Source organism: Bos javanicus, chromosome 15, assembly GCF_032452875.1.
Source record: "Bos javanicus breed banteng chromosome 15, ARS-OSU_banteng_1.0, whole genome shotgun sequence".
NCBI classification, from domain to species: Eukaryota; Metazoa; Chordata; class Mammalia; order Artiodactyla; family Bovidae; genus Bos; species Bos javanicus.
Window position 1 is genome coordinate 35,064,244 of NC_083882.1, and position 21,098 is coordinate 35,085,341.

The following is a 21,098-nucleotide window of genomic DNA, read 5'->3' on the forward strand; positions in this document are numbered from 1 at the left end:
CCCCGTCCGCCCCAGGCCCCACCCTCTCCTCCCCAGGCTCCGCCTGTCGCGGTCGCCGCCTCTGCGGGCTGGAGCAGCCCGTCACCCAGCAGCCGGCACCCGAAGGAGCGGAACTGTGTAGCAAGCGACTCGATCCAACCCAGCCATGGATCGGAAGGTGGCCCGAGAATTCCGGCACAAGGTCAGAGCCACTAGCGGCCCTCCAGCGCCCCCGCGGAGTCCGGGGGCGGAGTGGGTGGGCGGTGGATACCCACGGCACCACCTCTCCCTTTGCCGGCCGGTCCTGGGGCTCTGGGTGGGCTGGGATCCTGAGGGTCCTTTGGTTACCAGCAGGAATCCCCAGTAAAATGAGGGAGGAGCACTGGGACTCTAGGTGTCGAAGCCACTAAACCGAGTTCCTTCCCGAAAGTGTCCGTTTTCTTAATACGCAGCGGGGGTGGGGTAGGGGGTTAGAATTCCTTCCGATCTTGGCTTGAGATGGGATATTTCTCTGAGATGCCCCATAGTGGGCAACGCCCACCCCACCCCTCTGCCCCGCTCCCTCCTAGCGCCCCCAGCTCTGGGGTGTCAGAGGGTGTAGAGAGGCTCTGGGATAGTGTCTGAGAGGTGAGGACTGGGAGGGAGGGCAAGTGGATGCCTCAGTCTGTCTTCTGACCTGAAAATTCGAATTGGAGGCATGTCAGGCAGCCCACTCCCCACCTAAGGGCATTTCTTAGGACCTGAGAAATAGTGGAGGGAGCGGTGGGAGTCAGCCAGGCCCTTTAGGCTCTCCACCAGTGAGGGGCCTCATTGGTGGCCCAGGACTGTCAGAGACCATTGCTGGAGACCACTGGGTTTGACCCAGGCTTCCCAGAACTGTTTCCAGAGCTGTGCAGGAGTTGCTGAGCCTGAGGTCAGAGAGGACCCTTTGAAGAGATCCAGTGTACATCCCCACTAGGCCTGAGGATGCCTCAGAGCCCAAGGGTGCAGCCAGGGGTGTCTGGAGCTACCCACAGGCCCTGCCTGAGGGAAAGGTGACTGAGCCTTGAGACCCACCCAGAGAGACAGTGTCTTTAGACCCAGCCAACCCCCTTCCCAAGCCTGAGTGGGCAGAGCTCAGGTAGACAAGGTCCAGGGGCTGGCCCCTCTCTCACCACAGAGAAGCCCAGGGAGCTCAAGGAGCCAGCCAGTATGGAGGCCACAGGGGCTGAGGGTTGTGGCCTGGGACTAGGGACCAACGGTCAGTTGTTCACTTAAGAAACATGTTTTGAGCACCCAGTCTGTGCCTTCAAGTTGCTGGCCATGTGGGTGGAATACAGACCCTATACTAATAACTACCCACACCTGGGTGCTGAGTGTTGGAATCAAGGTTTGGTGGGGGCACAAAGGGGACAGCTCCTGCTGGCCGGAGTCTTCTAAAAATGAGGCCTTGGGATCCCAGGGATGAGAGATAACCGGAAGTTCACGCAGGAGTATGGGGGCTGGGAAATAACAAGGGGAGTGTGAGACAGTGTTCACCAGCGCATCCTGTTGCAAAGGGACCCAAGGGGAGAAATTTCAGCCACCGGGGACATTTGGTGAGTGTAGATTTCAGGCAACCCACTTGCCCGTCCCCTACCCCAAGATGACTCAGGCTTGAATTTCACTTTCCTGCCCTGGGGTTGAAAGTAATGTCGGGCCCTCTTTTGTCTTCTCCTCATGAGGTACTTTTCTTTGCCTCTTTGAGAGAGTTGTTTCTGGGGTCCCCGGTGTCTGACTCAACCCCTGGGTTAGCCCCTGTTTCTCTTCCCCAGGCCCCATGCGCCCCAAAGGGCCCCAGGCCTCTGTGTTTCCACCGCCCTGCTCTTCCTCATCACAAGAGTCATTACCTATTAATGCCCTGAGTGTGCAGGCGGGGCGTGCTGGGCAAGGCCGGGGCTGGACTTTGTGCCCCATTGCTTCAGAAGCGCAGCAGCCTTCCCCTCCCAGGTTGGAGATCATCTGGGAACTGAGGAGAGAGGATGAAGCAGCCGAGGAGAGACCTTGCTGTTGATTGCTTTCTAGATGCCCCTTCCTTAGTGTTTCAGAGCAAATTTACCCCCTTGAGAATGATTTGTAATCTAAATAAATCCTTAGTCATTGGAGGTAACATTAAAGGTACTGTGTTGTTACGGAAAGTGCTGTGTGACCGGGAGATAGTTATTAACTTCTCTGTGCCTCAGTTCTCCAATTTGGTTAATGAGGATCACAGTAATACTTAACTAGTAAGTTTATTGTGAGAGATAGATGAGACCTACACATGTGTAGAGAGCTTAAATAGAGCCTGTTACTTAGTGAAGCCTCAGTAAATGTCTACTGTTGTCTGTTGTCTGGAGTTAGGTAGTTGTTGTTTGGTTGCTAAGTCGTGTCCGACTCTTTTCGACCCCATGGACTGTAGCCCGCCAGGGTCCTCTATCCTTCACTATCTCCCGGAGTTTGCTCAAATTTATGTCCATTGAGTCACTCATGCTATCTAAACATCTCATCCTTGGCTGTCCCCTTCTCCTTTGCCCTTCAGTCTTTCCCAGCATCAGGGTCTTTTCCAATGAGGTAGTCAGTGTGTGTGTTAGTTGCTCAGTCGTGTCTGACTCTTTGCAACCCCATGGACTGTAGCCCACCAGGCTCCTCTGTCTGTGGGATTCTCCAGGCAAGAATACTGGAGTGGTTTGCCATTCCCTTCTCCAGGGGATCTTCCCCACCCAGGGATCGAACCCAGGTCTCTACATCACAGGCAGATTCTTCACCACCTGAGCCACCCGGTGTTCTACCCAATGAGGTGGAAATCGGCTCAGATCTCAGTACTGTCCCCCTCTGCAGTGAGACCTTGGGCAAGCCACTTAACCTCACTGAGCTTTTAGTTTCCTTCACTGTGAGATGGAATTCGTTGTGCTCACCTCACAGGATGGTGAGGATGAAATAGGTGTTCAAATACTGGCTGCTCTGGTTGTGCAGCAACTATTTGGTAAATGGCCTCACTTTTCCCCACTGATGCCTACAGAGCATCCCAATGGATGACCCAACAGTCTCCGGACCATTGAGCGGGGACTGTTGGGCTTGTGCAGTTCCCCCAAGGCCATGAGCAGCACTTGCATGCCCTTCCTGGACACAGCCTTCAGCCAGCACACCAAGGCAAGGGGAGGGGGGCATCAGAGACTAAGGCTTCCCCCCGGGAGAACCAGCTTTTCAAAAGAAACCTGCTCTTGCACACTGCACCCGCAGGTTGCAGGAACTTGGTTACTCATTTGCTCAAAAAGTATTTATTGACTGTTTAGCAATCATATATTCATGGGCATCTGTAGTGTACCCTGCCCAAAGCTAGACATCTGGCTTGGGGGGTTTAGGGGATAAATAAGGTCAGGAAGAGCCTCTGCCTTCTAGGGATTTGGTAATCTTTCATTCATTCATGCACACATACAATAAATATTGACTCAGTTGCTGATACATGCCAGGCAGTACTCTAACCACTGAATAACAAAACAAAGTCTCTGCCCTCTTAGAGAGTACATTCTAGTAGGGAAGACAGACAGTTAACAAGCAAACCAATGGAAGTGTCATAAAATGTCAAGTAGCAATGAACGCTATGAAAAAAATAAACTGAGTGAGGTGAAGGGATAAAGAGTGACGAGATAGTACTTTTTATAGGGTAGTCAGGAAAACCTCTCTGAAAAAAGTGATATTTCAGCAAAGACATAAAGACATAAAAGAAATGAGGGAAGGAGTCATGCAGATATATCAGCATGCAGTCACTTCTGCCTCATGAGCCGATTTCTACCTCACTGGGTAGAACGCCTGGTGTAAGAAGAACATTCCAGGAAGAGGGAACAGCATGTCCAAAGGCCCTGAGGCAAGCATCTGGTTGCCTTCTTTAGGAACAGCAAGTCGGATGGTGTTTCTGAGAGGACTTACGGAATGAAGAGTGGTGGGAGATGGATCAGAGTGGTGGTAGAGTCCTAATGGGCCATACTCAGGATTTGGGGTTTTGTTCTAAGTGAAAGAAGCCAGCAGGGGAGTGATATGATTGACTTACATTTTAAGAGGATTGCTCTGACTACTGGTAGAGAACAGACTGAGAGGGTAAAGGGGAGGAGGCGGACCCTCCCTTAGGAGGCTCCTGCAATGGACTAGATGGAGTGCCAGACCCAGGATATATGCTCAAGGTAGATCTGACAGGCTTTGCTGATGGGATGGTTGTGGGTGTGGAGAGAAAGGTATCAAGGGTGAGACTGTGTTGGGAGGAGGAGGAGGTTGGTGGAGACAGAACTCTTGGTGGAAACCAAGAGTTCCATTTTGAATGTTTTATGTTTGAAATACCTTTTAGATCTCCAAGTACAAAGGTGACTGAGAAGATCAGTAGATGTAGGAGTGTGAAAATTAGGGAAAAGTTCTGTGCTGGGGATAAGCCTCAGTGAATTCTTATGGTATAAATGGTATTTAAACCCCAGAAACTGGTGAAGTCACTTAGGGAGACGGTGCTGATGGAGAGAAGACTCAGGACAGAGCCTGGGGCACCCCAACCTGTAGAGGAGACAAAGAGGAGAAGGAACCTCAAGCAAGGCAAGAGAACCAGCAGAAGGGTGTGATCTGCTGTGCCTGGCACTGGGTCAAATGCTACCAACTAGTAAGCATGACACAAGTCTCTTGAAAAGACGAAGGATAATAAAACATGAGTCAGATAAACCCAGTGCTCTCTGGGATGCCCACAGTGGTCACGTATGGGTGTGACAGTTGGACTATAAAGAAAGCTGGGCACCAAAGAATTGATGCTTTTGAACTATGGTGTTGGAGAAGACTCTTGAGAGTCCCTTGGACTGCAAGGAGATCCGACCAGTCAATCCTAAAGGAAGTCAGTCCTGAATATTCATTGGAAGGACTGATGTTGAAGCTGAAACTCCAATACTTTGGCCACCAGATGGGAAGAACTGACTTATTGGAAAAGGCCCTGATGCTGGGAAAGACTGAAGGCAGGAGGAGAAGGGGACGACAGAGGACAAGATGGCTGGTTGACATCACCGACTTGATGGACATGAGTTTGAGCAATCTCCGGGAGTTGGTGATGGACAGGGAAGCCTGGCACGCTGCAGTCCACGGGGTCACAAAGAGTCCGACATGACTGAGCGACTGAGCTGAACTCCAGGATGCACACTGTGCAGGCCCGGGTGGAAGTGGAACTAGATCCCAACATCCCAACAACACTTATGGAGGTCCAGTCTCTGCCAGCTGCTGAGAACAGGGGACTTGTATTCATTTATGCTTACTTAGTTTAACTAACAAACACTTAGAACCTGCTACTTTCCAGGCACTGTTCAAAGTAACAACTATTCACTCAATGAAGAATTTTTTAAAAAGCCATTTTTAATCTCTCACAAAAGATTGGAATCCTATGAGATACTTTTATTCCCATTTTACAGAGGAGGATACTGAAAGCAGGGAGACATGCAGACCCACGTGGGGAAGAGGGCGTGGCCTCACTGCCCGCCTTCCTCCTGCTAGAAATGTGTTGTGACCACATAGGGATTAGTGAGGAGACAGGCAGGTGAAGAAAGGAAGTCCAACACAGCTTGGTGAGTCCCACAGCAGAGGTGGGGACAAAGTGTCATCCTGTGCAGAGAGAATGACAGGGCAGGCTTTGTGGGGGAGCCTGAGGAAAGGCTTGACCAAGGGGAGCTGGCATTTGAGGAGACTTGGGCTTCCTTGGTGGTTCAGATGGTAAAGAATCTGCCTGCCATGCAGGAGACCCAGGTTTGATCCCTGAGTTGGGAAGATCCCCTGAAGGAGGGAAATGGCTCCCCAATCCAGTGTTCTTGCCTGGAGAATTCTACGGACAGAGGAGCCTGGTGGGCTACAGTCCTTGGGGTCGCAGAGAGTCAGACACGACTGAGCAACTTTTATAGGTAGAGGAAGAGCTCACAGAGAAGAAATACTGCTGGTATCACCAGTGCTTATAGCTAAGGTTTCACACCAGCCTGGGCTTCAGCAGGAAGCAGGTGGCTCACTCAAATGGGAGACTGAAGAGTTTTATGAAGGGACTGCTTACAGGAAAGGGCAGGATGGCTGAGCTGCCAAGGCGTGGTGACACAGCCGGGAGCAGCAGCACTGGAGGCCAGGGGCTCCCCAAGGGGCAAGGGAAGGGGTCCCAGAACCAAGGAGAGAGTGGCTGCAGAGAGATGTCCAGTCAGACGCTGCAGCCTCAGGTGGGGGCACCTGCCTCGTGGTGGTCTGGCATGGAGAGAGCCGGGGAATCAGAACCCCACTCCCTTTCTCCCCAGACTGTCTTACCGCCCTCCTTGGCTGAACCCAGAAGGAAGTAGAGGGCAGGGAGCCCAGGCAAAGCTTCCTGGGACACTCCTCTAGGTGGAGGAGGCTGGGTTGTGGGTCTGGAGGCAAAAGGGAAGCGATGCAGCACACATTTTAGAGCCCTTGAAGTTTCGGAGCCCTGGGCACTGTCTTACAGTAAATGTCTTTACAGTGAATGTCTTTACAGATATTCATTCATTTAATCCCGACACAGCCCTAGGAGGGCAAATGTCACCCAGTGGAACAACATGCATTATTTAATCTGCTTCTTGCTCTCTTTCTCCGTCTTTGGCTGAGTGCATACATGAATTTTCATGAGCGGAAGGTTGTGTGCTTCCCCTGTGAGGCCAATCTGAAAGGGCAGTCCATATGGAGGAAGGCAGGGAGGTGAGGTTGGAGAGACCCAAGGCCAAACCCAGAGTCTACTTCCAGTGCCCTAGACAAGGGCTTGTACCTTGTGAGGAGGGAGATATCCCTTACCATGCAGGCCGATAGCACTGAGCCAGCTGAACATTGGCCAGAGAAGTCTCATGCTGGACAGAGGGGGCCAGACACAGGATGAGTGGGCACAAGATGAGTGGGCATAGGGTATTGATGTGGTAAATGGACCCCCACACAGTTACTTGTACATGGTGGTCTACTTAGGGCTTCTATGTCCATCAAGAAGGATCCAAGAAAGGGAAAGGCTTTTTATATCTAGTTAGAGAAAGAAGACATGGTGTCTTGCACACAGTAGGTGCTCAATTAATGTGTATTAGACAAATGCAAATAAGGAGGTTCTAACTGGTAAGTGGATACAATGTGGTAGTTTGGAAAAAAGCAAGGGTTTTGGAGCCAGCAGTCATCTCATCTCTACTACTTCTGAGCCTTGATTTCCTCATCTGTCAAATGGGGGTAATATCCATCCACCTCAGAGGGTTTTTAAAGACAATACAAGTAAAGTACTTCAGATGTGGTGGCCTGTCTGTAAGCAGAGTCTGGCCCAAATAAGGGAGCCAGTCAAGGGCCTCAGGCTGGGAGGCTGGTAAGGAGGCTCTGGGCTGGGCATGGTCAGGAAAGACTCTAGAAGAGGGGGCTTGGACTCCCCTTAAATGAAAACAGAGGTCAGTGGGAAGAGGGAGGGCAGGCCATCTTGTGTGGGTCTGAGACTGGAACTGAGCTAAGAGGAGACAGATCCAGGAGGCTGTGTACTGAGGAGTGATGGGAAGGTGACTCCGGACTGGCGGAGAGGATAGAAGGAAGGCTCTAGACTAAGGCTGTTGGAGTTCATTCAGCAGTCACCACTGAACATTGCACCTGTTTGCATGGCATGGTGCTTTAAGACCTACTATGCACCAGGTGTGTTACAGGTAGCTGAGCACAAGTTTTTGGGAGAATGACACACAGCCATTCCAACACACATCCCATTCAGGGACGGGATCCCTGAAGCTGCCCCTTGGACTGGTACAGGGGAGACCCTCCTGAGGAATTTGCTTGAACCTAGATTCCAGGAGGAAGAGACATCGCATAAGTTTGTTAAATATTTACAAGCAAAATTTGAATTACAGTGCTGATGTTTCTGCACGTTCAGGCTTCCAGAGAAAGTTCCATCCTTATCAGCTGTCTTTCTTGGCGCATGTGTTTTCACTCAGGTGTGGTCAGAGAACAAAGTGGTGCTGTCATCTCAGAGTCTTTTTGGAGAGATTCCTGGGTGGGAAATGGTCAGGGTCACGAGACTCCCACCATTTTGATTTATCCCTTACATTGGTGTTTAAAGAACATTCTACATAAGCCAGATATGATTTCCCAGATATTATGGTAAATGGATAATTTTTTTAAATGGACAAGTTGAATTGCTGGGGATAGATGGGACAATTCTGAATGAGGTCGAGGAGGTTCCAGTGTGTTAGGGGAAGGCCTGTTTGGCCGCAGCCTGAGTCACACTTGGGAGGTGATAGAGATGACCCTGGAGGGATAGGGAAGGGCAGAATTGAAAGTCAGGGTTGGAGTGACCTAGGCTCTGACAATGAATGGAGCTAGAGAGCTGAACTTTGCAGGCTGCCTCAGCAGGAGACTGATAGGATGTAGTTTCTGGGTGGGGACCTCTGGATGCAGGGGTCAGCATTGGAGGGCTGCCCACAAGGACCAGAAGCCTGGGACCCCCAGGAATAGGATCTCTCCTCGAAGAGCATCTCCAGGTGATCTGTGCTTGGGATGCAGAAAAGCAGAACCTTAGACTCTAATATTGGAAATTGCCTTTGTCTTCCGTTTCTACTTTCCACTCAGTGCATAAACACTGTCTGCGGAGGACAGTGCCTCGCTTCTTACACCCAATGATGCAGCAGGAGGCGCTTCTGCAAGGAGGGGTTGCAGAGAGCTTCAGTCATAAGGCCTCAGTCAGGAAGGGATTTCCCTCTCCTCTACTTTGTCTTACGTCACCACCCATGGCTGGAATTGAGCTAGAAGCCCTTTGGTTGGGCTCTCCTCACTGCAGTCAGAGCAGATGGGCTTTTTATGCTTTCGTAGAAAGCAGAACATCTGCAGTTCCAGGAGTCATCCAAAAGAGATATTTTCTTGCTTGTTCTAGACCAAACCCAAAGGGATTTCTTAAGAGTATGAAGGAGAGAGATGGGGATTTGAGATAAGGGGAGCCTGCTTGAGAGCAAAAGTTTTGAAATTTTGGCCTGAAGAGCCCTTGAAGTTTTTTCCCTGGAAGTCCTGACTCACACAGGCAGTGGTATAGCAGGGAGAGCATAGGCTTTGGAATCAGATAGCATGCATGCATGCTCAGTCACTTCAGTGACTCAGACTCTTTGGGACCCCATGGACTGAAGCCCTCCAGGTTTCTCTGTCCATGGGATAGGACAAGAGAATGTCTTTCTCCAGACAAGAATACTGAAGTGAGTTGCCATGCCCTACTCCAGGGGATCTTTCTGACTCAAGGATTGAACCCATGTCTCCTGTGTCTCCTGCCTTGCAGACAGATTCATGACCGCTGAGCCACTGGGGAAGCCCCAGAATCAGATAGACTGAGGTTCAAATGTTAGCTCTGTCTCTGATTAGCTGTGGTACCTTGTGTGACATGTTGTAACCTCTCTGGTCTTCAGTTGCCTCATCTGCAAAATTGGCCTTGTAGGGCTGGTGAGATAAACAAGTGGAGTAGGGCCCAGAGAAGCTCTTGGTGCCATCCCATGATGCAAATGTTATTTCCCTTCCCCTTCTGCTCCCATGATTCCCTTCCTCCCATCTGACTGTGCATGGACCAGGAGGCAGGGGGATGGAGAAATCCCTCTGATACTTCTTTACTGACCACATTCTATGCATTAGGCTCAAGAGACTTAGAAAAAATAGACTTCATCTTTCCTTTGTGGGGTTTTTCTGTCTGATGAAGGAAACAAACCAGTTCACAAAAAAGCAAGCCTTAATTAACTGCAAATTGTGACTGTTGTAATGAAGGAATTGAAGCATCTTTGGGGTGATGGAGTGGGTTCTGTTTAGGTTGGTGAGCAGGAAGACCTCCCTGGGGCAGAGGCCAGCCATGCAGGGAAGGAGGAAAACCATCCAGGCAGAGGGAACAATATATATGATGGCCCTGAGGCTAGAGCGAGTGTAGCCTGTGGGAAACACTGAAAGGAGGCTTGTGTAGCTAGGAAGAGTGGCAGGAGCTAAAGTTGGGCCTTGATCAGGTAAGGGATTTGGCTGCGCCGGGTCTTGGTTGCGGCATGCAGGGTCTAGTTCCCTGATCAGGGATTGAACCAGGGCCCCCTGCACTGGGAACCTGGAATCTTAATCACCAGACCACCAGGGAAGTTCTTGAATTTTGTTTTAAGTACAATGAGAAGCTATTAAGCACGAAAGTGATATGATCCAATTTATTTAAATATTTCTGAATCTGATCCTAGAGAATTTTTCTCTGCTCAGACTCCTGCACCGCAGCCACACGTGGGCAGTCCAAGTCTGTCTCGGTGTGGCTCCCCACCCCTCTCACGCAAGCCCAGGCAGAGTGCGGAGAGAGTCCAGACTGGGTCCTCACAGATGTGGGCTTTTCGAGGTGCCCACTTCTGTGGTGTGTGGAAAAGCCAAGGCTACCACCTGACATTCAGTGCTGCCCACTCTAGCACGTGCTTCTGTCCCCCATCTTCTACTGGCCTGAAGGAAAGGGGCGCTGAAGCAGAGGAAGTAGGAATGCCCTCCTTGGAGTGGGTAGGATAAATTTCTGAAGCTGCTTTGAGTCAGTGCAGGGCAAGCCTCCTAGCTTATTCTCATCTCTAATCAAATGTTCAGCTTGATTTTAAGAGGGAAGAAGGTACTGCTAGGTGAAGACCAGAAGTCTGCATTCTGTACCCATCTGCTCAGGCCAGAAATCCCAAGGGGCTTGTATCTGGGACAAACAGATTTCCCCCCAACTTCCCAGAATCCTAAAGATACCCACAGAAAAGGCAAAGGTGCTCCGACTTTCCTCTGAGGACCAATCAGGTGGGAGCTTGCAGCTTCCAGTAGCATCTTCTCCCTTATGTGGGCTGAGGCCCTGGACTCTGCTGCTGGGCCTGGAGAAGGGAGGGATCCAAGGACCCCTCAAGCCCCCACCCTGTCCTCTCACTCAGTCCTGGGCTGAAGAGAGAGCTCAGGACACAGTGCAGAGATACATAGTGAGCTGTCTGAGGGAGTGGAATCCGGGGCTCCTGGCCCACCAGCTCCCCTGGGATTGAGGTGCTAACGAAACAGCTCTTGACCCTGACCCTGGACTCCCAGCCATTGACGTCAGGGAAGCTGAAAAAATGTAATCTGATTCTCCCCCTCCGGTGGCAGGGGAGGCACACAGGGATGTGGGAAGGGGAAAGAGTGATCAGAAGTCAGGGCTGACCCAGCTTAGGCCAGGACTGGACAAGGGAGAATTCAGTGCTAGGGGCTCTGGCGGGGGCGGGGGATGTGCTATCTGAGTGAGTGGCCTAAATCCTTTCTGAAAGCAGTCATCCGGCACTACAGCCACCATCAGGTAAGACAGTGGGCTTCCAGACCGGGGAGCTGACAGTCGCGTTGCTGGCCTGGACACAGGTGACATAGCCATGGAGGTGATCGGCAGTACGACTGCCGTGGGGGTGCATCACCGTCACGGGGGCTTCACAAGTATGATGCGCGTATGCATCGCTGTGTGCATCACCGCCCTGGGGATGAGGCTCAGCCTGACCACATCCAGACGCGAGGCAAAGGGACTCCTGTGGCCACGTCAGGGTGGTCTGCACTTCTGATGTGTTGCAGTCAGGTGCCAGCCTGGCCTCCGGTTTCCGCCCTCTTCTTACAACCCTGGAGAGATGCGGAGGAGGGCCACCCCGCTGCCACCACCGTCAGTGCCCTCCCTGTCCTGGGATCTGCTGTGGGGGTGCTGGGGCTGGACATATAATTCTGCCTTGGGGTTTTCCAGGTGGATTTTCTGATTGAAAATGATGCAGAAAAGGACTATCTCTATGATGTGCTGCGGATGTACCACCAGTAAGTGTGCAGGGTCCAGGTTCCGTGGACAGCCCGGGTACCTCTATCTTCAGGAAGCCCTGGGATGGGTCGTTCTGAGACAGGACGACTTCCCTCTTAAATCCTGGGGTGGCTCAGGGAGGCCAGTGCTCAGTGTTCCTGGGAATCAGGCAGACACGCCGTTCACTTGTGTCAGCAAATATTTACACAGCCCAGGCAGGTCCACAGAGACAGGTCATGGAGACCCTGAGCCTGCCAAAGAGGATGGACCGCATCCTTTGGGCAGTGGGGAACTGTCAAAGGGTTTTGAGAAGGGAGCAACTTATATTTTTAAAAGTTGGTGGTGGACTGAGAATAAACAAGTCAGTTGGTAGCCAGAAAAGTGTCGGCCCTAGACATGGAGGGTCTGAACGGTATGAGGTAGACGCTCGTGCGATATACTGTGATTTCAGGATTTACAGAGCTCAGCTGCAGCTTGGAGGTGAGAAGCAGGGGTATGTATGAGAGGGCTGGCCACCACCTCACAGACGTTTCCTGTCTGGAAGGACCCTGGGCTTTGGAACTAGTTAGAGACGAGTGAGAATCCTGGCTTGATTTCATCTACCTGGACGGTTTCCTTGGGATACTTAGATGGGAGAACAAACCCTTCTGAGGCACCTGGCCCAGGGTTAGGGGCTCTAATCTTTTATCCACCCAAGGTCTGGGCCCAGGGGTGGTGACCCAACCCAGGACTGCTTCCTCTGGGAATCCTTGGGTCTCAGAGGCCATGGCTATGGATGAGGCTCCAGGGCCCCCGTGCCTCTGCAGGACCATGGACGTGGCCGTGCTTGTGGGGGACCTGAAGCTGGTCATCAACGAGCCCAGCCGTCTGCCCCTGTTCGATGCCATCAGGCCTCTGATCCCACTGAAACACCAGGTGGAGTACGACCAGCTGACCCCCCGGCGCTCCAGGTGTGGAACGGAGGGAGCTGCAGGCTGGAGGCAGGGGTGGGAGAGGTTACCTGAGGATGGACAGGGTCTCTGACAAGTGGATGGGGCAGTGCTGGCCATTGGACCAGAGCTGGGCTGTCATCGGCCCTTCCTCCCACGGCAGGAAGCTGAAGGAGGTACGTCTGGACCGGCTGCACCCCGAAGGCCTCGGCCTCAGCGTGCGTGGCGGCCTCGAGTTTGGCTGTGGACTCTTCATCTCCCACCTCATCAAAGATGGCCAGGCCGACAGTGTTGGGCTCCAGGTGAGTGAGCAGGGCCCAGGGGTCGTGGGCACCAGGCCCTCAGGCTTCCTGTCTCCCCACACTAGGCTGTGTGGTGTCACGTGGTCACCTCACCCTTCTGAGCCTTTGGGAGAGGAAAAGGCCTCTGTATCCTGACAGATTGTCCTCGCGGCCATAGAATCTGGCTGCAGGCACTTGTCTGTTTCCAATTTTTAACTTTTATTGGAGTGTAGTTGATTTACAATGTTGTGTTAGTTTCAGGTGTGCAGCAAAGTGAACCGGTTATACGTATAGATATATCCACTCCTTTTTAGATGCCTTTCCCATATAGACCATTAGAGTATTGAGTAGTATTCCCTGTGCTACACAGTACGTTCTTATTATCCACATTATATCTGATAGTGTGCTGCCTGTTTTCTTGAGGGGAGCAGAGAGCCTGGCTCCCAGCTGCTGCTGCCCCTGCTGCTCCTGCTGCTCTGCACCCACCTCCCTTATGTCTGAAGGAAGAGCATAGTTATGCCCTGACACCTGAAGTTCTGGATACATAGCCTTCTCCCTGGAAGGGAAAAGGAAATCCTGGCACAGTGCAGTGCTTCAAGGATAGACTTTGGAGCCAGAATATCCTGGCTTTGCGCTTCATTAGCTGGATGCCTTTGGTGAAATTACTGCCTCAGTTTCCTCATCTGTAAAATGGGATGACGAACAACCTGCCTCATCAGGTTGTTCCGACGGAATAAATGAATTCATATTACAAAGTACTTGTATCAGTACCTGGCACGTGAATGCTATGTGCGTGTATTTTATGCTCCTAAAATATGTGTGACTTCTATTTGTATTTGTGTGCGGGAACTCACACACACACACACACACCAATGAAAGGCCGTCACTTGTTGGAGGAGGAACTAGAGTGGATAGGGAATAAAGTGAGAGTGAGTTTTTGAAGGCTACACCTTTTAGATTGTTTGGCTTTTGAATCATATGAATGTATTATTTTTTTTCTAAATGGATTTTTATTGAAGTTTAGTCGACTTACAGCTCTGTACTAATTACTGCTGTACAGCAAAGTGACTCAGTTATAAACGTTATACATTCTCTTTCATATTCTTTTCCATTACGGTTTATCCCTGGATGTTGAATATAGTTCCCTGTGCTATACAGCAAAATCTTGTTTATCCATTCTTCATATACCAGTAAATGCCATGTGCTTGTTAAACATGCAGAGAGGGAGATTTAATAAGCACCTGTAATGTGCCAGATAACATGCTGACAACCAGTTCTTTTTATATGCCTCGGCTGGATCATCCCCATTTTAGGGTTGATAGAAGATCAGGGACTTGACTAGAATCACACAGCCATTAAGTGGCAGAGCCAGGATTTGAACCTGGGTCTCCTTATTGCCAAGCCCAGGGATTTCTCTTCAGCACCCCAAGGTCCCTCCCTTGGGGTCTCCACACCTCAGTGTCCAAGCAGAGACGGGAAGATCTTCAGGTCTCGCTCCTGCCAGAGCCCAGAGCTGTGTTTTTGTATGTCCAGCTAAAAGAGGCCCTCCCACACCCTCCCCAGAGCTTCCAGCATGTTTGTTATCAGCATCCCAATCTGGGGCTTCAGGGGGCCCGAAGGCTGGTATAAGACGCTGTGGACTGGGAGGTAGAAACCGGGCGCAGACAGACATCGCTTTGTTCTAAATCCCTGTCTCACGGCTGGCCGGTAGCAGCTGAAATTTCAGCCCCCTCATTATCACTCTCCTGTGCCGCACATTTTCCAGCCCAGAAACGCAGCCAGAGGAAAAACATAATGAGCTCCTCTCTTGGCGTCATCTGAGCCCTTTCTTTTCTCCCAGGGTGAGCTCTCCTCCTAGGACAAGCCATTTCTCAACGATGCTTCCGTGCCTGGGGACTTCGGGGCATTTTAATGAATCTTAGAGTTTTCCCTCCCTGCCTGTTTCTCAGGCTTATAAATTATCGACCCTTTCTCAGGTTGGTGGGCTCATCTCTCCTTTGTGCCACTCTCCCTCAGATCGTCATTTCACCGTGGCCCTCGCACAAAGGGCCTTTTGCAGGGCTTCATGCAGGGGCGGGAAGGAGAGGAAAGCTGATCCTGCAAATTGAGCTGGGGACTGTGTGGGAATCATCCTGCTGGGGTCCCGCAAGTTCCCTTTAGGAACAAGACAGGGAGCTTCACTCAGAGGAGCTTGGGGGAAAAGGTCTGCATCCACTCACCTGTTTGGGGTTCATGTTTCTGGAGAGCTCCCATGCCTCAGGGTGGCTGGGGGAAGATTCCAGAAGGCAGGGGAGGGGCATGTTCAGACAAGCCTGGCCAAACCAGAGGCTCTGCTGATTTGACCTGTGAGTCTGGACTCCACATGGGGTCCTGGACCCTGCCCTGGAGTTCCATCTCCGCCCTAGTCTCCCTACTGGAGGTATTTTAGGTTTTTATCCACATGTATCCTCTCTGAACCTGCATCCTCTGCCCTGCACAGCTTGCTGTATAGTCCAGGGCTGGAGAATGATTCCATGTGCCTTGGCTGTCCTAGCTGTAAAATGGATGGAGTAATCCCTGCCTTTCCTATGGTCCTCGGGGGCTCTGTCAGGTGGCAAAGATCCAGAGAGGACAGGACGCAGGGAACTGCAGCCCAGCTTGGCCAGACGCCCTTCTTTCCTGCTTCCAGACAACCATGAGACAGCGTTTGCTGTCTGTCAGGGAGACCTGACTTCAAATCTCAGCAACACTCTTTACTAGCTGGATGACCTTGAGCAAGTCTCCTCACCCCTCTGAGCCTCAGTTCCCTCACCTTATTAGCAGAAACGCAGGTTGTTGTGAAGAATGGGTGCAGGGAGGTCATCCAGCTGTTCTCCTTCCATGAGACATCCCCAGAAACACAGCAAGTTCTTTAGCAAGCCCCTCCCCTGCCCAATGTCACCTTTTTGAGCTGCTTGCCACTCCTCGCAGGCCCCTGAGAAGACTAGGGTCTGTGTCCAGGTTGGAAGTGTTTGAGTGACAATAGAAAGAAGGTGACTCTGGGGCAGGGATGTTGTAGAGGGTAGGAGTTGGTCTAGAGGACCCCTGAGAGGCTATATGCCTGCCCAGTCCTCGACCCTCCACGGAGTCAAGCTGCATCTCCCACATGCACCGACAAGCCTCCAAAAGGTCAGCAAATGTGGTGTGAGTTAAGCCTCCAGCTGACCCGTTCTGGTCTCAGACTGGGGAGGGCCTCCACCAACCAGTCCCTGTTCTGCAGCTCAGGACCGTGACCCTGCACAAACCATCACCTCCTGGGCCTCCGTTTCAACTGATGTCCGGGCATCCTTCCAGCCTGTGGTTGTTAAATGAGGAACTTCAGGACTGGCCTACAGAGCCAAGGTGCTCGGGGAGCCCACAGCTGTGTCCAGCAGGGAACCGACTGATGTCACCAGGGATCCGTATCCAGGGCTGGCCCTGCAGGTCCCTCAGCCCCCATCTCTCCCAGTTAATGAGACTAAAGTCCTGAGAAGAGGGATCTGAGCAGAGAACTTACAGTTGAAGCCCAGCTAATGGTAACAGCAACTATTTATTGGTTATTTACAGTGTGCTGGGCACTAGCTGGCTTTACACACTCTCTTAATTCTCATGGCAGCCACAGTATTTCCCCATTTTACAGATGAGGGAAACTGAGGTTCAAAAAGCTCAATGAGACTTGCCTAAGGTCACACAGCTAATAAAAATAAAAGCAGGGGGTTGAACCCAGGACATCTGATGCTAGAGCCTTGTGTTCATTCAGTGTTCACTGCTTTCTTCCAGAAGAGGAATTCAGAGGTCAGGGCCAGGGCAGAGTTAAAATGTTCATTGAGTTTCCATCAAATGGAACAGAAGAGATTGTGTGTGTCAGTGATGTGAACTTGAGTCAGGAGTCATGGAAGTTCTTACCCCAACTCAATTGTGGTGTTGTGATGCAAGCCTGCTCCTTGGGGTTGGGGGGATAAAGGCCAGGGAAGAAGCGCTTGAATCTGGGTGAAAGGTCGCCCTTTGCATGGATTCCAGAACCTGATGGTGCCCCCTGGATGGAAGTGACACGGGGTGAGGGTGCCAAGTTCTGACTTTTACCCCCAGTTCTGCTTCCTGCTCTCTGTGCCGCTCACCTCCAGCTTGGTTCCCCCATCTGTCAAATGGGCAGAAAGACTGCTGGGAAGTGCTGCCTGCCCTGGGGGTCCTCCAGCTGATGGAGGGTGTGTGGCTGGTGACAAGGCACTGGCCGTGAGCCTGCCCAGCCACCCAATGCATGTTCTCTCTGTCTGTGGCCAAGGTAGGGGATGAGATCGTCCGGATCAATGGGTATTCCATCTCCTCCTGCACCCATGAGGAGGTCATCAACCTCATCCGCACCAAGAAGACTGTGTCCATCAAAGTGAGACGTGAGTGAGGCCAGGACAAAGGGCTGCTGACGGTGGGGTGGGGTCCGGCAGCTGGTGGTACCCAGCTGCAGTGGGAGGAAGGAAGGGCAGAGAAGCCATCATAACCCACCTCCCCTTTCTCCCACAGACATCGGCCTGATCCCTGTGAAGAGGTGAGCAGGACCCTCCTCCACAGGCAGGCTCTCCCCTGTGCACTCAGGGTCCTGGGGTCCGCCTGGGGTCTGGCCAGCTCTGCCCCTGGGCCAGTGACAGTGGAGGCTTCAGAGAGGGCAGACTTGGATTCCAGGTCTGGTGCCGTAACCCTCTCTCCCTAATGACCCCTCTTCTAAATTCCCATCCTATCAGCTCTCCCGATGAGCCCCTCAAATGGCAGTATGTGGACCAGTTTGTGTCGGAATCTGGGGTAAGGTCAGGACCACCGCGGTGGGTCTGGATGGGGTGGTCTTCCAGCAAGGGCAGCCCGCCTGAAGGAGGGCTTGCTCTAGGGAGGTGTTCTCAGGGGGCTTCACACAGGCTGCCAGCACATCCAGAATGGCCCTGTGGGCGGTGGCCCAGCCGGGGCAGACACACACCCCGAGGGCCAGAACGGCAGTCAGGCTCGCATGGGTGCAGCAGTGCTCACCCTGGAGGCCTTGTGAGCACAGGAGGCCGCTTGCACAGTGTGGACACCTGGTGACCTCAGCCTCTCCCTCCCCCAGGGCGGGCGGAGCAGCCTGGGCTCCCCCGGCAGCCAGGAAAACAAGGAGAAAAAGGTCTTCATCAGCCTGGTGGGCTCCCGGGGCCTTGGCTGCAGGTGGGTGGCAGGCGCACCCTGGGGCTCACTCATGGCCACTGGTCTCTCTCACCACTCCTCTTTCTCACTGCTGCTGCTGAGATTTTTGTCACTAGTAATGACACTTCTTAGTGCTTGATTTCCCCTCTGAGCTTCACCACAGTCCTGTAGGGCCAAAGGGACAGCTCAGTCAGCCTCATTTACAGAGGAGGAAACTGAGGCCCGAAGGCAGAGCCATGTTCCTTTGATGGGCCCTCAAGTCACACAAAAGGAGCCTGTCCAGTTGGCCACCTCTGACACAGTTCTCTTGTCACTTATTACTTTGTGACTTCCTTAAGAGGCAGCCAGAGAATTGCCAACAGGCAGAGGGGCTCACGGGACGGTCTTGTTAAGCACACAAGTGCAACAGTTAGAGATCTAGGCTCTGGGCCCTGCTCTGCCACCTATGAGCTCTAGAACCCTGGACCAATGACTCAAGCACTCCAAGCCTCAGCTTTCTCTACAAATCAGAGGTCATAGTCCTCACCTCACAAGGCTGTTGTGAGAAAGAATGCGATGACAGAGTGCCTGGCAGGTAGTAAGCATTTTGTAAATATTAGCTATTATTATTTAAGGTATCCTTTATTTTTCCTTTTTTTGGCCATGCCCCACTGCTTGTGGGATCCTAGTTCCCTGACCTCAGGCCCTTGGTAGTGAAAGTGCAGAGTCCTAACCACTGGACTTCCAGGGAATTCCCTAAGTGATTCTTCTTATTTCCTTTCTGTCACATTTATTTAATACTTTTCTGCTAAGCATAAGTGATAAAAAAAAAGTCCCTCCTTTCTAAGAAATTATAGCTTAATATAGAAGCCAACCACATAAATAGTTACAGTACTGAGGGGCTCTCATGCAAGCATGGCAAACAGATTGTCTACTCTGTGCTATCTCTAATCAGTTAGTGGTAGCTGCCACCCTGGCGTACTCTTTTGAAAAGAACTTTAAGGCTGTATCTAGGCTCAGGTAGAAAAGAGTGTTTGATTAGTGATGTCTGCCACAGACCTGGGAGGGGAGGATAACAGTACACACGCCATCCTAGCTGTAGGTGTTTTAGGCGCACTGGGAAGGGAGGAACCAGCTTAGTCTTGAGAGATAATAAGAAGTTTGGTTAAAACCATAAGGAGAAGACAGCATTTGAGTTTTAAAGAAAGCTTTGGCAAATGCTAGAAAAAGAGAAGAAACAGCCTCTGCATGTGTTGGATGAGAGGTTGGGTGCGGGGAGTTAGAAGTAGCTTCCTGTGGTTGTTGCCCCAGGGGAATGAATCTGGACAGGTAGCCAGAGGCTGAGGAGGTAGATGGCAGAGGACTTGGGTGCTGAGCTCACAGGTGGCCTGGACACACAGGCAGATGGGGCAGGACATTGAATGAGCAAGCACTTTGGAGCCGAGGCTCACCTACCCCTCCCATCTCGCCCACAGCATTTCCAGCGGCCCCATCCAGAAACCCGGCATCTTCATCAGCCATGTGAAGCCTGGCTCCCTGTCTGCTGAGGTGGGGTTGGAGGTGAGTGACCCTGGGCCTGCTCCAGGGGGGCCCCGTGAGGTGCTGGATCACACTGTGATCTCCTAGGGATGGAGCACGTGCTTTCCCCCACAGGCCTCTCTCGGCACTCACTGGCTGACGATTCCCGTTAATCCGTTGAACGGAAGGCTTCACAGAGGGGCTGACATTTGACCGTTTCTACAGCCCTTCTCCAGTTCTGGGATCCTTTGGTCCTGAGCTTGGGAATGTAGTAACAATAATCTGAATTGACATTCATCGAGTGATTACTGGATTGGACATTGTTCTAAGCCCTTTAAAATGTATGAGAACTCTGAGAATTAGGTACTATCATTAGCCTCATTTTGCAGATGAGGAAACCGAGACCCAGATAAAGTATGTAATTTTTTCCAAGATCATGTACTTGGTAAGGCAGGGCTGGGATTCAACCCTCGGTGGTGTGATGCTAAAATAAGAACTTTTAACCTCTACCTTAGACAAGTTACTTCCTTTTTCTGTGCTTCAGTTTCCTATCCCGTAAAATGGGGGTAATTGTCTTCCTTCTAGGGTCATTGTATAGATTAAATTAACTAACACATATACTTCAAATGTGTCTGATACATAGGGAGGGATCAATTAATATTAGCTATTATACTAATTATTATTATTCCACACAGAATCTGCTGTATGAGAATCTTAAAGGCTCCTATGTCTACAAACTGAGATTTTTAAGCAAATGCGTAAATTCAACCAAAGGAATGAACCTCTATTGGTGTAATATTTGAGAGAGATACAGAATGGAGGGGCCCTGGGAGGACCCCGTTGGAACACTGCTCATTGGAAAGAGCTGAGGCACAGCTACTCTAAGAGCCAATGTCTGATACTGGCCTCCAGGGGGAGCCCTTCCAACAGAAAAGGTGTCCAGATAGTCTAAGTATGCTGATGCCTCTCCGTTTCTCCCCAAGACAGGGGACCAGATTGTTGAAGTCAATGGCATCGACTTCTCCAACTTGGACCATAAGGAGGTAACATGTGGGGTTTTCACCTGCCGGCCATGAGTCTCTCTGCCCTCCTCTTTCCACCCTCCTCTCCCTTGCCGCAGAGTCTGAACCCTTCTGTGCTCCCCAGAGGCCTTGCTCTGGTCTGTCAGGCCTCTGCTGACTGTCTGTCTGTCCCCTGTAGGCCGTGAACGTGCTGAAGAGTAGCCGCAGCCTGACCATCTCCATCGTAGCTGGAGCTGTAAGTCCAGAACGAGCTGGTGGGGGCCCCACGACCCCTACCTGCAGCCCAGCTGCTCAGACCCCTGGTCTCCACCACACTCTCCTGGCCCAGGGTCTCCATCCCTGAAGCTCTGATAGTTGATGGAAAGACCCCTGCCTAGCCAGAAATTAGGGTCACAGAGAGCAGAAGCCTCATGCCTGACATGGGGGGCCATGGTGATGAGAAGACAATCCACATCTTGGCCCCCCAAAG

The 21,098-nt window shown here is 51.6% G+C and overlaps 1 protein-coding gene across 3 annotated transcripts in view; it reads left to right on the forward strand.

Moving 5' to 3' along the window:
* The window catches only part of USH1C (USH1 protein network component harmonin), a 48,744-nt gene continuing 27,646 nt past the window's right edge, over positions 1 to 21,098 (forward strand). The window contains exons 1-11 of one of the 3 annotated variants that reach the window (XM_061440663.1): positions 1 to 181; positions 11,693 to 11,760; positions 12,547 to 12,690; positions 12,833 to 12,971; positions 17,230 to 17,338; positions 17,466 to 17,490; positions 17,684 to 17,741; positions 18,037 to 18,131; positions 19,565 to 19,649; positions 20,591 to 20,650; positions 20,808 to 20,864. In XM_061440663.1, the coding sequence (XP_061296647.1) occupies positions 146 to 181; positions 11,693 to 11,760; positions 12,547 to 12,690; positions 12,833 to 12,971; positions 17,230 to 17,338; positions 17,466 to 17,490; positions 17,684 to 17,741; positions 18,037 to 18,131; positions 19,565 to 19,649; positions 20,591 to 20,650; positions 20,808 to 20,864 (876 nt within the window). In that variant the 5' untranslated portion in view covers positions 1 to 145. The remainder of the gene's footprint in view (positions 182 to 11,692; positions 11,761 to 12,546; positions 12,691 to 12,832; positions 12,972 to 17,229; positions 17,339 to 17,465; positions 17,491 to 17,683; positions 17,742 to 18,036; positions 18,132 to 19,564; positions 19,650 to 20,590; positions 20,651 to 20,807; positions 20,865 to 21,098) is intronic. The other 2 variants (XM_061440664.1, XM_061440665.1) reach the window with 2 other exon arrangements.